The 16,121-nt window shown below is 33.6% G+C and overlaps 1 protein-coding gene across 4 annotated transcripts in view; it reads right to left on the reverse strand.

Annotated features, from left to right (window-relative positions):
- ZNF292 (zinc finger protein 292) overlaps window positions 1–16,121 on the reverse strand; it is a 132,312-nt gene that overhangs the window by 10,845 nt on the left and 105,346 nt on the right. For 3 of the 4 annotated variants that reach the window (XM_037844872.1, XM_037844870.1, XM_037844871.1), the window contains 3 exons: window positions 11,766–11,968; window positions 6,926–7,062; window positions 4,532–4,673 (listed from right to left, as the gene is read on the reverse strand). In XM_037844872.1, the coding sequence (XP_037700800.1) occupies window positions 4,532–4,673; window positions 6,926–7,062; window positions 11,766–11,968 (482 nt within the window). Of the gene's footprint in view, window positions 1–4,531; window positions 4,674–6,925; window positions 7,063–11,765; window positions 11,969–15,970; window positions 16,027–16,121 lie in introns of those variants that run through there. The other variant, XM_037844873.1, reaches the window with a different exon arrangement.

The following is a 16,121-nucleotide window of genomic DNA, read 5'->3' on the forward strand; positions in this document are numbered from 1 at the left end:
CTCAATATTGTAATTAAATGTGAAACCTTAACAAAGCCAACAATATCCAAATAAACCATATCAAAATTTTATTCTCCTGTTTTCATCTTGTATAACTGAAAATTTATAGGCAGTATTCAAATCACAAACGGTTTATATAATAACAAGTTTGTTTTTAAAGCTGAGCTGTTTGAATTCATATATTTTCTATTATTACAATGATTAACCAAGTAATTAGCCCATAAAAATCTATTTTGTTCATAATACTAGTGAATAATAGTACTGATACTACCAGTTTGAATTAATGGGTTATGGGCAAAAAGCAAAAAAGATATGAATTCAGAGAAGGAATAGTGACTTATCCCCCTTTCTAGCACTGGTACCAGCACAGGACAATTTTCTGAAAAAGGCAAGGTTTGTTGCTGGTACCCCATTTTCTGTTCCTTTCCTTTGGCAGTCTGGTATCCTTGACCCAAAGCCACATAGGGCTTTCATGCTGAGATTAGTTCTCCACATGGCATCCCAGTCAGCCCTTAAATACCCACCTATAGTCTTACCCATGCTTTGCAATTCTTAAATGGCTATCCATGTATTCTGGGATTCAATACAAACTTCATAGCTGGGAACAAGAAAGGGTCTTCATGATCTTATCTCTCCCTATGTTCTAGCCTCATCTTTTATCTTCCCCCTTATCCAAACAGCCTATAATCTCTATATTCAAGGCAAACTGAGCTACCTATATAGTTACCCAAACATGCCATTCTTTCATTCATCTTTTTGCTACTTTCCATGCTTTTCCTGTTTCTAGGAATACCCCTTCCTCTCTGGTCATCATCATTTGTGTGTCAAAAACAGACAAGTAGGTTAGATGGGCCACTTCTTTTATTCATCCAGCATCTACTTTATCCCAGGCACTGTGCTAATCAATGCTCTCACAGGAGTCTTGGCATTCCATTATAATAGACAGATCCACATTATATTGCAATTGTTTCCATATCTCCATCAACAGATTGTGAAATCCTTAAGGGCAGGTCCATATTTTTAACTCTCTATCTTTAGGAGTCTAGTAGAGAGTATATTTTTAATTGTATGAATAAAAAGACATAAGCTACCTGCTCCATTTCCTTTGCTGGGTTTAGGAAGAAAAAATTATTTTGCATTAATATGTAAGTGGCCATCTGATAAATTCCAACAATTCCTGGAGTTTTGAAAAAAAAAAAAAAAAAAAAAAAAAAGAGGACTACCAGTGAACTCAAATCACTAAACTTCAGCCTAAATTTCACCATCTGTAAAATGAGACAAGTTACACTAGAACCTAGTCAATAGAGCTTAACTTTAAGGTCTTTTCCAGTGCCCAAACAATAAAAATCTCTGACTCTATTTTTAAGATAAAACCTTCTTTGTTTAGTAATTTTTCAGAAAGTGAAAAAAAAGGGGGGGTGGAACTCATGTAATGGGAAATAAGATTTTTGGGGCAAAGAGCAATGACTGTGTTGCAGACTATCTTTGTCTAGTAGTCTGCTTCCCTGGTCAACTTCCTGAAGCTATTAACGCTTTTAACTACTTTCTTTATACTTCACTACTGGACCAAAGACTCTCTGGAAGTGTGCAGCTCAACAGAACTGTCTGTGATGATGGAAATATGTATCTGTGTTGTTTCATATGGTAGCTATCAGCTACATGTGGCTACTGAGCATCTGAAATGTGGCTATCATGACTGGGAAAGAGAATTTTAAAATTTATTTCATTTTAATTAGCTTAAACATAAATATGCACATGTGGCTAGTGGTTCCCATAATGGAAAGTGCAGCTCTAGTATAACATGGTCCTTTATGAGTGGGGAGTAAGGGCTGTCACTCTTATCTAACCTCTTTGATTCATTTGATGAAGAAATGAAACTCAAAGTGGTTAAGGTCAACAGTAAAGCAGAGATTTGTCCTCAGGTCTTTTGGCTTCTAGTTCTAAGTTCTTTCTACTCTGCCATGTAGTCCTTTGAGTTAGATGTTAAGTAGCTGTGCAACCTATATTTAAAAATTACATAGTAATTTCCAAATAAACTTATTGTTAATTTTCAGTTTTTTTTTAACCACAGCACCACAATATATATACAAACTGCAAAATGAGAATCAGTTAGAAGCTTGAAAGAGGAAAATATGGAAGAAAAATTTGTAATACAGCAGGATTCATTTCTGTTCTTTACTCTTGAACATGAAGAAAAATTATTTCAGCAGAGAAAATCGGAGATACATCTAAGACTAAAAAAACAACAGCTTTAAGATTAAGAAGGTTTTTTCAAAAGGGCAAGGGAGTGTCTTCTGTCCCTTCTTTCAGAAAGTATCCATTAATTTAAGAATACTTCTTGTCATGCTGTACCCATTTTTGGATTCTATGCCATGGCACCACCTTTGGAAAGTTGTGATCTGTGTACACTTAAAATGGAAAAACAAAACAAAAACAAAAAAACAAAAAACCCTTCATTCCTACAAGGGTTACTGTAAGAAAAGCATAATTTTGTAAAACTTGGATTCTAAAATAATAAACAGAAGCACATATGCAGCTCCTGCTCATAAGTCCCTCTTCTGTTACATGTAATCTACTGTTTTAATACATTTGTTAGGTTTTACATATCAATCGTGTGATGGTTTGAAACTGTAAATACCCCAGAAAAGATCGTATTCTTAAAGATAATCCATTTCTGTGGGTGTAGACCTATTGTGGGTAGGACCTTTTGATTAGGTTATTTTGGCTGAGGTATGCCCCAGTGGGTCTTAATCCTCTTACAGGAGTCCTATATAAGAGCGAAAAGTCAGAGAAGCTGAGAGAAAAAAGCCAGAGAAGCTAAGAGAGACAGAGAAGCCGAGAAAGAAGCAGCCAGAAGCTGAAAGCAATGAAATCCAGGAGAGAAGGACCAGCAGACTCTGGCCATGTGCCTTGCCATGTGACAGGGCAGTCCCAGAACATCAGTAGCTGGTCTTCGAGGAGAAAGCATCGCCTGTTGGCCATTTTCATGGCCTCAGAACTGTAAACTTGTAAGTTAATAAATCCTCATTGTAAAAGCCAACCCATTTCTGATATATTGCAATTTGGCAACTTTAGCAAACTAAACCAAATGGCTATTTTATTTACTTGTTTATTTACTTATTTATTTATATATTCCTAAAGGTTTGAAACACTCTTTGAATGCTTGGTCACTTTGTTAGTGTCTTTTGTTATCATGGTTTTAATTCCTTATCTCATGTCTCTAAATATATGTGTTTTACAGAAGTACACATAATTGCATTATTTAACGTACTACTTTACTAATCCTACTATTCTTCACTCATGTCCAACTGTTTCTTATATTTTATAAATCTTGAATTCATTATGTCCTTAAACATATGCAGTTTTAAAGTTTTATCCTTGTATGTCTAATCTTGATGGTGAACTCATCTCAAGCAAGACTTGATGTTTGAGAATCCTGTAGAGACAGTGGGTATCTCCAAAGCAGTTTGTATTTGTTTCTTCCAGGTATCCAAGGATTAGTAACAGTTGAGGACTCTACCTTCACCTTTTTAAACATTACTTCTTTGTCCTGGGGTTCCTGGACTATGTAGGTAGGAGAAATTTGGACTTCTATTCTGAATGATAGAACACCTCTGGTTACAACTTCTTCAAGGAAACATTTTACCCCTTCAACCCAGATGGACATCCACAAAATTCTCTATCACTCATTTGTGCTACAGAGCAAATTTTTTTCTAGTCTACCTTTTCAATCAAATATAGTACTTCACAGGTTCCAGCTTTAAAGGGTGGGGGGAGTGCTCAGTTCTCTCTACCCTGAGGCTATCCAGGACCTTATCTCCTATCCACATATAGCTATTTCATATTCTTGTGGTATGGATATTAAAACTCAAACTCTCTGATTATTGCAAACAGCAATATATCTTAATCCTCCCAGGTTAGGAGAGACCCAATATCAGCTCAAGCTTTCTGCTCCAGTTTTCTGGGCGTTCCTCTCCATTTGGGGTCCTAGGGGTTTCACTAATATTCTTGCAATCTCAGCTGCTATACCTTAAAAAGATATTGTTATATCTATCAATATTTCTGGGCATTGTAGTAAGAGGGTTTTTACATAATCTAACCTGCCATGCTGCTAGCAATGTAAGATAGTCTATATTCTTCTTCATACTTTCTAAATTACTATAGAGCCAAATAATCAAAGTATTATAGCACCTAGATACAAAAATGGAAGAGTGATAAAATATATTATGTATATTTTCTTTTTCTCAGGCTAAGAGCAAGTCCCTGGTTCTCATCTGCATGTAAGTTTCTCTGTATCAAATGTCTTAAAGGGATAATATGTATCAAATATAGTAATATTTGTATTATTATTATTATTATTGTATTATATTGTATTTGATAATATGTATCAAATGCCTTAAAGGGATCAAGGTTCAAAACACTAAATGAAATGAAAGTGCACTGAAAGAGGTGCCAAAATAAAAGTTAAAGTCTTTTATTAAAGATAATTTATATATTTTAAATTAACAAGAGATAGTTTGATATTTCTTACCTCTGAATTAATAACTTTAATCAGGAAGAAAATGTGATAAACCGTCTTGGTTAACAAAGAAAGTTGACGACACCTCTCTAGGTACACGTGTATAGATGGCTCTACCCTTTGCTGTAATTTACTCCAAAAGAGAGTGAGTTCCCTAAAAAAATAGTTTAAATATAAGTTGGAGCAGTAATGTAATAATCACGGACTATAGTCATTACATTTCAAATTAAAATTGGTATTAGATTCCATTTCTGCATGTGGAAACCAAGAAAATAAAAGTTTAAAGCAAATAAAATAGTTTTTAATTTTCTAAAGACTAAATAAAATCAGGATGTGATTTCATTACTTTGTTAATTAATAGTTTCAATCCCAGACAGAGAAGCACTACTTTTTACTAGTAAAGTATCTTATTTTAACCAAGGTATACAAATGGTAACTTTGAGCCACATTCAAACTTTATGTAATAAGAAAGTGCAATAAATAAACAAATGAACAAACACACAAGTAAAGCATCGATGCATAATGATTTTTTAAAAGCATTTCTCTTTTATCTTAATTTCTAGCTTAAATTTAAAGCCAATCAAAAAGATTATCAAATCTATGTTAAAAACACAAAATCCAGAGAAAAGACAGCAATCTGTGCCACAATGATGAAATAATAAAAGTAATTTTGAAAAAGAAAACACACAAATACAGTAACAATATATTTTTCATAGAAAATAATTTTACTGAAGTGAAGAATTTTCCTTCTTTTGACCTATTTGCCTTATTTCTCTTCTATCCTCCATGGTTAATTTCCAAAAAAAAAATCTACTTCCTAGCTTCTACTTTTTTTTACCAAGTATTCTTCTCAATATAGGGCTCTCCTATTAGTATTTTCAATCTTAGGAACTCTAGCCTTTTCACCATTCACTTGAATAAATTGCTCTTTTACTAGATTTCAACCTATATATTGAGGACTTCAAAATCCTGACTTTCTAGTCCTGACCACTTTCACCTCTCTAGTTCTTTATAAGACCTCTCCTCTTTGATGTATTCTGAAACCTGAAACTTAATACACAAAAAATGATTAACATTCTTCCCATGTTACCATCTTTCTAACTTAATGCATCATTATCACAGATCTGCTTTTTTCCATCTTCAAGACTGTAAACTTCTTTACATTTCTTTTATCTGATCCTACAAGCATAGGGAAGCCTTTGTAATTTCCCAGCTTAACTATTTATTGGCTAGTTTTCTAGTTGATTTTCTTTCTCAACTGTATTGCCAATCCCTTCCTGAATTCTGCCCTCATGAACTGGCCCCCTCAGTTCATTCTCAACTGCTTGTCTTACAGTATTTCTTAAATATAAACTTCTCTTTTGCCCTCCTTCTACTCAATGGCTTACAATGGACTGCTTTTACTTACATAAATTCAAACTTTGATCCCCTTTTCCCAATGTAATTATTAATTTCTTAGTCATCACTAATATTTATGCTACAATATACTTTAAAAATCGACTTGTTCTATTTCTCCCTGCTTCCAAATCTTTCCACATGCATTGAAATCCCCTCTATATTGCATATACAACTTTTCCTCCAAAACAAAGCTCAACTACTCAGAAAACCTTTATAATTATGAACCTCAATCTTCGACTATACAGCCATTTATTTATCTTGCCTGCTCTACACTAATTTGTATGCCATGTGTCACTTGCTAAATATTTTTAAATGTCAGAATGTTGCAAACTTTTTTTGTGTGTTCCCATACAGCCAACACAATATTCAGGGCTATTAATGCTGTTCACTGACCAGATAAATTAGCAGTTTTAGACAGCTGATCTTAAGTTCTTTTAGTTAACTGAAGTCAAACTCTCCAGATGTATATGCTCCCAAAGAATTACAAATAATGAGCTTTATCCATGTGGGAATTTCCCATACAACAAATCTTGCATTGATGATGAGTACTGAAAAACTTGAAGTGGGATGATTTTTTATGGGTGGAAAATGAACTATATTTCCACACATAGCTGGCTAGCAGTTAACTCTGTAGCTAAATTTGTGTACTATGCAGAGAAAAAAAAATACACACATTCTATCAGGTTGCTTACATATCTGAAAAATTTATTGTGGCATTAGACAAAATAAATCTTTCTTTCATCTTCCAACATTTAAAAGTTTCCTGGTCAATAAATGATGATTGTTTTTGACCAAGCAGTTTTTAAACAGAAAAACATTTTTAAATTTATGAACTGAAATATCTGACAATCAGTTTGCATAGAGTATGCAATACCTGAAAATAAGCTTTTTGTCTCAATAAGACTTTAATAAAAAGATATTTAAAAATATGTACATATCCTACATAAATTCTCACAACCTTCCTTGTATTAACAAAATTTTCCTAGAAAAAAAGGAAAATCAACTCACCAAGCACAGTACATATCTCCTTGCTGTAGCTGACGTGATAAAAATGCAGTACATAAAACAAGAGCACTTTTTTCATCACCCTCAGATTCTAAGTTACAGATCATTTCTAGTGCATCTTTGCAATCAACTTCTGAAATCTACAGAAAGGGATAAAGAAATATGTAATAAAATGGTTTTACATTAGGATATACAGTAATAAACCATAAAATTTTCATCAGATATTTACAGATCATTTCACCAGTAAAACTTCATTAACTCATACACTATTAATTCACAATTTGTCATTATGGGGTCAGAGATGGGGCTGCAGGTTTTAAAAAAACGCTTTTTCATAGCCAGTGAAAATTAACATAGTAATTCTAGAAAAACAGTAAGAAACACATGAGCACCAACTAATTTCATGACTTTAACAAACATTCATTTATATGTAAACAATTGATGCTAATTGTAAGTACCCCATCCATTAATCAGATCTAAGATACTGAAAAAGAGAAGGTATAATACTTGTATTATTTTTCCTTTTTATCTAGTGATTTAAAAAGCATGAGCATTAGCAGACATATATAGAGAAGTCTCCTGTATATAGACTAATAACTGTTTATTCATCTGAGAAAAAAATAGAATACAAAGCATTTTAAGTAGTTATACCACTTTTAAATTACTCTCACTTCAATTTCCTATAAATCTCCACTATTGTTCTTTTCATATAAATTTACTTCAGCTCAAAAGGTAATCAAAAGTCACAACAACCTAGACAAAGGCAACCTGCTTCATTTAATTATGCACTCACATTTATTCCTTTTTCTTATTTTAAAAAATTAAAACTTCTACCTTGTTACCATGATTTACTGTATAAAACAAAGGGTCCTTATTAAGGATCTCTACAAGCATTTGCTATAAGACAAGAGATATGACAACATACAATCACAAATCACTGGTGTTCTACAGAATGAAAAAGATTAATCCCAACATGGTACAGCCTACAGCTGGCAAAAAGAATTAGACACCAAACATAGACTATTAACACTCGTGTACTAACAGGTGATTATGTCCCTCCCTGTTGACTTTCTCTTTATTTTCATCAACTTTTTGTAAGGGAAAAGTGTGTGGTGTGTGTGTGGATAAAATATATAAAGTATTTAGGTCTGGACAAAGGTATAAATGAGGGATATGGCTGATCCTGCGGTTGATCTTAGATAATGAGGATAAAGGTTGCATGGAGATAGAAGTTACACTCTATACATCAAATTGGGTTAGAGAACATTTAAAAAAAAAAAAAGACAAGACCAAACTCTAGTGTCTGTATGTTTAACAGCAACGATTTCTTTAAGGCTGTAAAAAGTTAGTGGCAGAGTTAACTGACCCTATTTAAACAAACAAAAAAAGGGCTGAGACATATATTCATACAACAAATATTTTTCAAATATCTACAGTATGGTAAACATGTTGCCAGGCACTTTATATACATTATTTAATCAGAAGTTTTCTACTAGGTAGATATTATCACTAACACTTTATATATAATGAATCTGGGATCAAAGAAGTTACAAAATTTTTCCAAGTCACAACAGTTAATAAAGTGGTGGAGCCACAAATCTAACTGTGCCTGAGTGACATCAAAGACCTATGCTCTTTCCATTTAATCACATTACCTTTTACTAAAGGCTGTGTTAATTTAAAACAATAACCCTGACACACCCATGTAGGCAAATACAAATGTTAGGAAGTCAACCCATGAGTTTTTTTTTTTTTTTTTAGTTGTTAGTGCTAGTAATAACAACAGCTACAATTTACTTGTTATGTGCCACCTTCAGAAATAGCATCACTTATCTTTACAATAGCTTGCCTGATAGATACCATGATTTCTTTATAGAGGTAAGGCTCAAAGAGGTTAAGTTGCTTGCTCAAAATAACACTCTTAATTAGTGGCAAAGTCAAGATTTCAACCCAGGTCTAGCCTCAGAGTCAGTGCTCTTTCCAGATTCCATGTACACAAGCATATTGAGTTCCTACATTGCTATTTTTACAAGTTCAGGTTTAACAAAAATCCTTATTCTTGAAAGCCTGATTTACGTTAGGTCTAATCATTTTCGTCATTTTTCTAAAATCTAAGCCATCCTTGTTAAATACTTATATGATACAAAATATATACATTATATTTGAGAAATTTACTTTCCCAATGATATTACCCTCATTAACTTATACCCTTAATATTTAAAATATTTATTTCTATGCATGCATGATCACCTACATATTTATTTGTATATATGTGATATACCAATTAAAACATCTGCTATATCCAATAATATAGAAAATTGCTTTTTTATAGGCATACTAATGAAACAATTTCTACAAGCACCAGATAGTCTTTATATCCTTATTTACCACTAGATGGCTCTCGTGAAACAATATGACACTAAAAGAGGATGGCAGGAATAATGAAACCATGGTTAAACTAATGAGTGGCTGAACTGAAACTGTGAAACATGCAATATAACCACTAATGAAGAAGAATTAGTTTAAAAATCCAAAACTGCATAGCGTAGGGATTACCAATATATATTATCTATATAGCGACTACCTATATTCTACAGATAGCCATTCTCAATACTTACAAAGACCAGGCAGGTAAAGTAAGCTAATGAAGTGGGTCATGAGAGGGAGGGAAGGAGGAGTGAGCACCGAGGGCAGGCATACCCTTTCCTAAAGGGGGCAATGTCTCTGGACTATTGTTTTTAAAGGGGCAGGTGATTTGATTATCTTCCCTTGGAAAAGAAATAATAGGCCTTAACTCACTCTCACCCCATAGGAGACAATGAAGAACAAGTTTCTTCTGCATTTCTAATATAAACATAAAAGAGTAATCAAGCATAATCTCTAAGCATTAAAAGGGATCTTTAACAAGGAATGTGTGGATATACACATCTCCTGTCCCTTTTGGCACTAAATGATCTAGTCTTGTTTCTGATGCAGGATATAAAGAGAACCTGTTTAAGAACACGAAAAGTCTTAATGCCACCTGCTTAACATGAGAAGGAAAAACAAAATCATTTCTTATGGCACCAGGAGTATCCAGAGTCCTCACAGAGAATTTTCTGAGGATCTCCCAGATCAGACTGGGTGGCAGCTTCTCAACTCCAAATAATTAAACCAAGAGGGAATTTAGGCTCAGTTTGCAAGATATTCTGATTATTCAAGAGAGCTTAAAATACAGATTTGTACTGGATTCTTACTCAAGACTACAAAGTCATAGTCTTTAACTTCAAAGACTTTAACAATTCTATGTTTAAGTAATCAGTTTCCTAATACAAGGTAGGCTTCTTTAGGGAAGGGCCTATGGTTTGCTCACTTTTAAATCCCCAGTCCTAGATGGCAAACATCATTCACTTAACAAAAAATCACTGATGGAGAAAGGACAGATGGACAAATGGACTTAGAGGCAGGAACTGAACTGATAAAAAAAGCTTTGCTGAAGATGAAACATGTCTAAGATATAGCAGCACAGTAACTAATTTATGTAAGATTTTTAAAAATGTCACACAAATTTTAAAGGCTATCAAGAAATTTTATACATTTTCCAAATAACTTGTCTATGTTGCTATTTGAAACTAATAATAAAACTTCAATCTTCTATTTTGCTTTGATAGAGTGATTTAAAAGTCAATTACCTGTGGTAAAAGAGAAAGAGTAAAGAAAAAGATCTATAGGTTAGCCAATGTCCAAATTAATGGTATATCTTAGGCTAGAGCCCAAGGTTCTGTCCCAATCAGCCTAAATATTGTCTTATATCACTCCTTCTACTATCCTCAATATACTCACCATACCCATCAGGCTTATTCCTAATCGTGGTTCAAGCCTACCATCTGCCTCCTCACTTCTATTGTGAAGAAAACTCACACAATCACCATCACAGATACAACCTCTAAACTCATGTGGGCAGTATCCAGTTTGTTGTCTGAAGCTGTCCTTCTCCTGGACTGATTATAATCCCATTCCATCTACTGAGGAATCATGGTCTGTTAATTGTCCTCACTGTCTCGTATCTCAACCTTTTTTAGCCTAACATTTTCTAATAACATTAAGTTTTATGAAAAATCCCTTTGTTCCCCCTCTCTATTGCTCTGGAGTCAAAGGGTACTTACATTAGAAATATAAGACACTTACATACATTAAGCATGGACAGAACATTGTTCTATGTAGTATAGTTTTCTTTATCTAAATTCCTGAAGTACATATCTCCCCTATTTCTTCATTAACAACTTTTAATGCAAAATTCCCATTGTCACCATGATTCTACTCTCAGAATTTTATAGTTATAAAACACACACATACCAAGTTGTATGCCAAACCAGAAGTAAAAATATAGAATCACATGTCTCACAGAGAAAATGAAGTTACACATTAAACATGCAAATAAAAAATATTTAATCCTTTAAAAATATATATGCAACTGAGAAAGTCTTTCTAGAAGGAAGAAATATAAGTTCTATTTAAAAAGATCTGCTAAGTATCTTGAAGTCAGGTAAAAAAAAAAAAGTGAAGGCCCAAGTGCTGACAAATATAAATATCCTACTAAACAGTTAAGCCACCACTGTCTTTCCCACAAATTCAGCCAAAACATTTACAAGATCCACATTATTTAAAATAGAAGCTAATTATTTAAAATAATTCTGCAAGCTACTTAGCACTCTCTACCTGAGAACATCCCAAACTTTTAAGACTGACATCGGTCCCTCACTATTTAATAGAGAGGGAAATCAAAGATATTCTAATCTAATTAAAATTAAAAATTAATTTCTCCACTTAAAAAAAAATTACTAACAAAGGAAAACATACTTACCTCTTCGATTAACTTTTCATTTGGTGATGATGTACAAAGACAGACAAGGTAAGTCTGCTTAAAGCTACCTTTTGTACCAATCTCTGGATGGTCAGAACACAGCTTTGCTAGAGCAGTTGCTTGACTTAACTGATTTGTTTTGATTAGATGTTTAATTCTCATATCCAACAAGATGGGACCCTCAAAAGCTAAAAATTCATTCACTTTAAAAAACAAGACATAATAGATTATTAACATCTGGTAATAATTCATTTGCAGTACAAATACTTATTAGGAGTAGTTTTTTAAATGCACAGGAACTAAATTTGTTTTTCAGATTTCCTTATCTTTGCCAGTAAGGCTATCACAAAAAATGCTTGACCTTATAAAACAAGAGATTATACTGCTCATTTTTAAAAGATTCATTAAATATGTTTGCCCCTTAGAGTACCATTTAGAATAAGGTGAATTAATTTCTTAATGATAAAAATAATTTTGCATTGAATTCTAATACTCATTGTTATTAAAATTACACTAAATTCTTTTCCCCACAGCTCTTATTCTGGAATACCAGTGGTTAGCATCAGCAGAAATTTGCAATGCTAGGCTATTATACACTTAAATCAGTAACCATAAAAGATGTTTGGATATTTTAGAAAACAATACTCAATTCATATTTTGTTCAATATTGATGATGTATTTTTCCTTTATAAAGATGAAGTCTATCTTTCTTTAATAGATGTTTTACAATGAATTAAAATATCTACAGAAAGAAGGGAGAATGCTGAAGGATAAGTCTCATAAAACCTCTGTGGGTTAATATCGTTATTTTAAAGACATCAATAAACCTCAACATTTACTTGAGACCCACTATCATAATAATCTACTCTGTTCAATTGCTTGGATTTCCTACTGCCTGTGCAGGCAGTTACAATAAGAATTTACGTTTTATTTTTTATTTGTGAAGGAAAACTTCAATACAACAAGTGCAAACTTTTCCCTAAGCTTTACCAGGATGAAAATCATGTTTAAAACTTGAATTTGGTGATGGTTAGCCTAAAGGCTTTGGAAGACCTTTAGAAATAAAATTTAATTTAAATGTCCTATAAATAAAAACATATTTTCTCTACTTGTAAACAGACTGGAAGATATAGCTATAAAGCAATTTCACATATCAGAAGATGGAAAATCAGAGAGAGTCCTCCCTTCTTTAAATATCCTTTGCTCCCCTCTTAGTACGTAATTTTTTTCAATCTAATGGTACTTCATTTCATTGGGAAGATTCTTGTATAAGGCACTATGATCATGGCTCTTTGGTATCAAAACCATGATATTATATAACCAATAAAACACAGAGATCCCAAATTTCATCCTCTTCCTCAAGTCTAGATCCTTATCTGCTACCCTCTATTCTTTACATTAGAATAAACCAGTAAGTATAAACACTAAACACAGACAAAACTAAAAGCAAAAGTTTCTAGTGCCTCTGACTACATGTCTCACTGAGGTAAAGGGCATTACTCTTCTTTTTTTAATTTTAACATAATTTTATTAGGACTACGTTGTAAATATCTTTTCACAGTTCAGGTCTCTGCCATGGCAAAATCTGTAAGATTTTAAATGAAAGTTTTAAGAAAAAAAAAAAAGTTAAGATAAAGCTATTGTGGCTACAAACAAGTCATTAAAAAACAATAACACAACAGCTTCAGTTTCCTACTACAGTTGTCTCAAAAGGAAACTCTAAAGAAATGAAAAGACTGGGAATTATTTCAAATATTCCCAAGAAAACTCATAATGAACAGATTCCAAAAGCTCTGATGAAGAAATAATTTAAAGATGGCAAGTATCTAACAAAATTGATGGCAATCTTGATAGATCAAGTTAAATAGTCTCTAAAATCTTAAATAGCAGCATGTAAATTAGAATAACAATATACGTGAAGTAATTTCTGTGCTAAATCAATGTAAGAGGATATATATTTATATCATAAACTTAAAAACCATAGTTTTTTTTTTTTTTTTTTTTAAACCAAGGTAGCAAACCACTGCTTTACTTAATGTAGTACTGATTTCAAAGAAATATAGAACATTAGAGCAGGAGGGACCTTGTAGATTATTTAGTCTGAACTCATCATTTGGTAGATGAGTAAACTGAGGCTCACAGAAGGCAAATGATTTACTAGGGTCATAAAGCCAGTGAATGACAGAACCAGAACTAGAATAATGGGGTTTTCTGACTTCTTGCTTTATGTAGTTGTGGTACAATAAATAAAATAAATTCTTCTGACTACTAATTACAATGGTGTTTTATACCAGTAAAGGGCTGTGAAGGTGTATTAGCTGTTAAAGGAAAATAACATGTATTCTGAAGTTCATGATTCAAATGAATCACAAGTAGACTATAATACTCAATTCAAAACCTATCAAGGGCTCTCTTCTCATCCTCCAACCCACCTTCCCTCTATTTCTCCTTCATTGCTTCCCACACTGCTCCCTACCCCACCTCCACCTCCATCTTTTTCTACTTCTCCCCACTTCAGGACATGTTTTGCCTTATGCAGCTATAACACACCAACAGAGACTACCTGGTTAGTGCTTGCCAGACTTACTGGAAAAATTTTTGTGATCCTCATCCTTGAATAGCTAGTTGCATCAAATTTAACTCCCTGCCCTTCTCTTCCCACTCCCACCACAGACCCCCCCCCAAAAAAAATTAAAATATTTTGTCCGTATTGTGAATAGTCTCTTTGTCTATTTTCTCTGTACCTACGGACTTAAATAGAATAGTGGGTTTTACTACATTTAAGCCTCTCAAGAAAGTTGGATGACACAAAATGGCAATGTAAAAGAACTGTATTCAGTCAACTAAATTAATAAACAAAAATAGCATTCTTCCCCCAGAAACTGCTACTTTCATTATATTAAAAAGGAAAATATTAATTCCTACATTAAAAATACATAATTAACCTTACAATATATGCTTGATTTTTGTGATCTATAAATTATTATGCAAATATTTGTTGAACATGTAATACACACCAAGACTTAAACTTATTTTAGTGGGCACCCTACACTCAGATTTGCACAGGATTTCCTTTGCAGCATCTCCAATTAGCTGTTTTACAAGATCTCCATTTCAACACATACAAATCTCTATACCATATATGTGTTATCTTCATCCATTCAGTTGTGCTCCAGCCAGGCACCTAAAAGTTGGTCTTAAAAATGCTTCTCCTAGACAACTGTATAACTATGTAGCTTACCATATGACTGTGAAAACCGTGTGGCTCACACTACCTTTATCCAGTGTATGGACAGAGGAGTAGAAAAAAGGGAACAAAAATTAAGTGTATAATAGGGGGTTGGGATATTTTAGGTATTCTTCTTTACTTGTATTTTTATTCTTCTTTTTATTGAGTTAATATGATCAAAAATTAATTTTAGTGATGAATGCATGAATATACAATGGTACTGTGAACAACTGATTGTTCACTGTGGATGACTGTAGGGTATGTAAATACATCTCAACGAAACTGAATTGAAAAAAAAAAAAAATGCTTCTCCTGCCTTCTTCTCATCCATATATACAATCTGCTATCTATCTCTGTCACTTCTAAATATTTCTCAATTCTATTCACGTTCCCCCATCTCCACTGCCACCATTGCCCCAGCCCAGATTGCTAATCTCTCAGACCACCTTGCCACCTACTAGTCTTGCACCCACTCTTATCCTCTACATCACATTCTCCACCAGGAGTCAGACTGCTTTTTTAAAAAAGCAGACTCTTGTCTTTCTCATTTAAAACCCTTGAGCGGTTCCCCTTGCCTTCAAAGTATAAATTTCAAAATTCTCATCATGGCCTACTTATGAACTTGCATCACTTACTCCCTTTAAAAAAAAATACAACTTAATCTGGAACAAGTGCTGGGGGACAACTGTAAATGTCCACACATTGTACACCAACCTTAACTGGGTGGAATGGCTGAGATCACAGCATAAAATCTGTAAGTAAAAACTGCGGAACTGTGCTGGGAACTCTCTCCCCCCGCGGCAGGCTGAGCTACAAGATCTTGCTGTAGAGAAAGCAACATTCCCAGAGCAAGAGAATATATAGCTCAGCCCAGATCCAAATGGAGTTTTACTTAACAAATGTGGACTGCTCAATACAAGCTACAAACATAGACAAATCCCTAATGAGCAGACAGAGGCTTTTAGAAACGATTGACCTTAAAGAGCCAGAAAGACCAGGTACGCTCTCTGACTGATGGGTGAAACTGGGGGGCCCATGGACTGGCTCCGAAATGGGGCTTTCTTTCCCTTTTTCTCTCTCTCAACCTGAGTGGCGCAGTGGAGAGTGCCTCAGCCATTTTCAATTCG

This window comes from Choloepus didactylus, chromosome 7, assembly GCF_015220235.1.
Source record: "Choloepus didactylus isolate mChoDid1 chromosome 7, mChoDid1.pri, whole genome shotgun sequence".
NCBI classification, from domain to species: domain Eukaryota; kingdom Metazoa; phylum Chordata; class Mammalia; order Pilosa; family Megalonychidae; genus Choloepus; species Choloepus didactylus.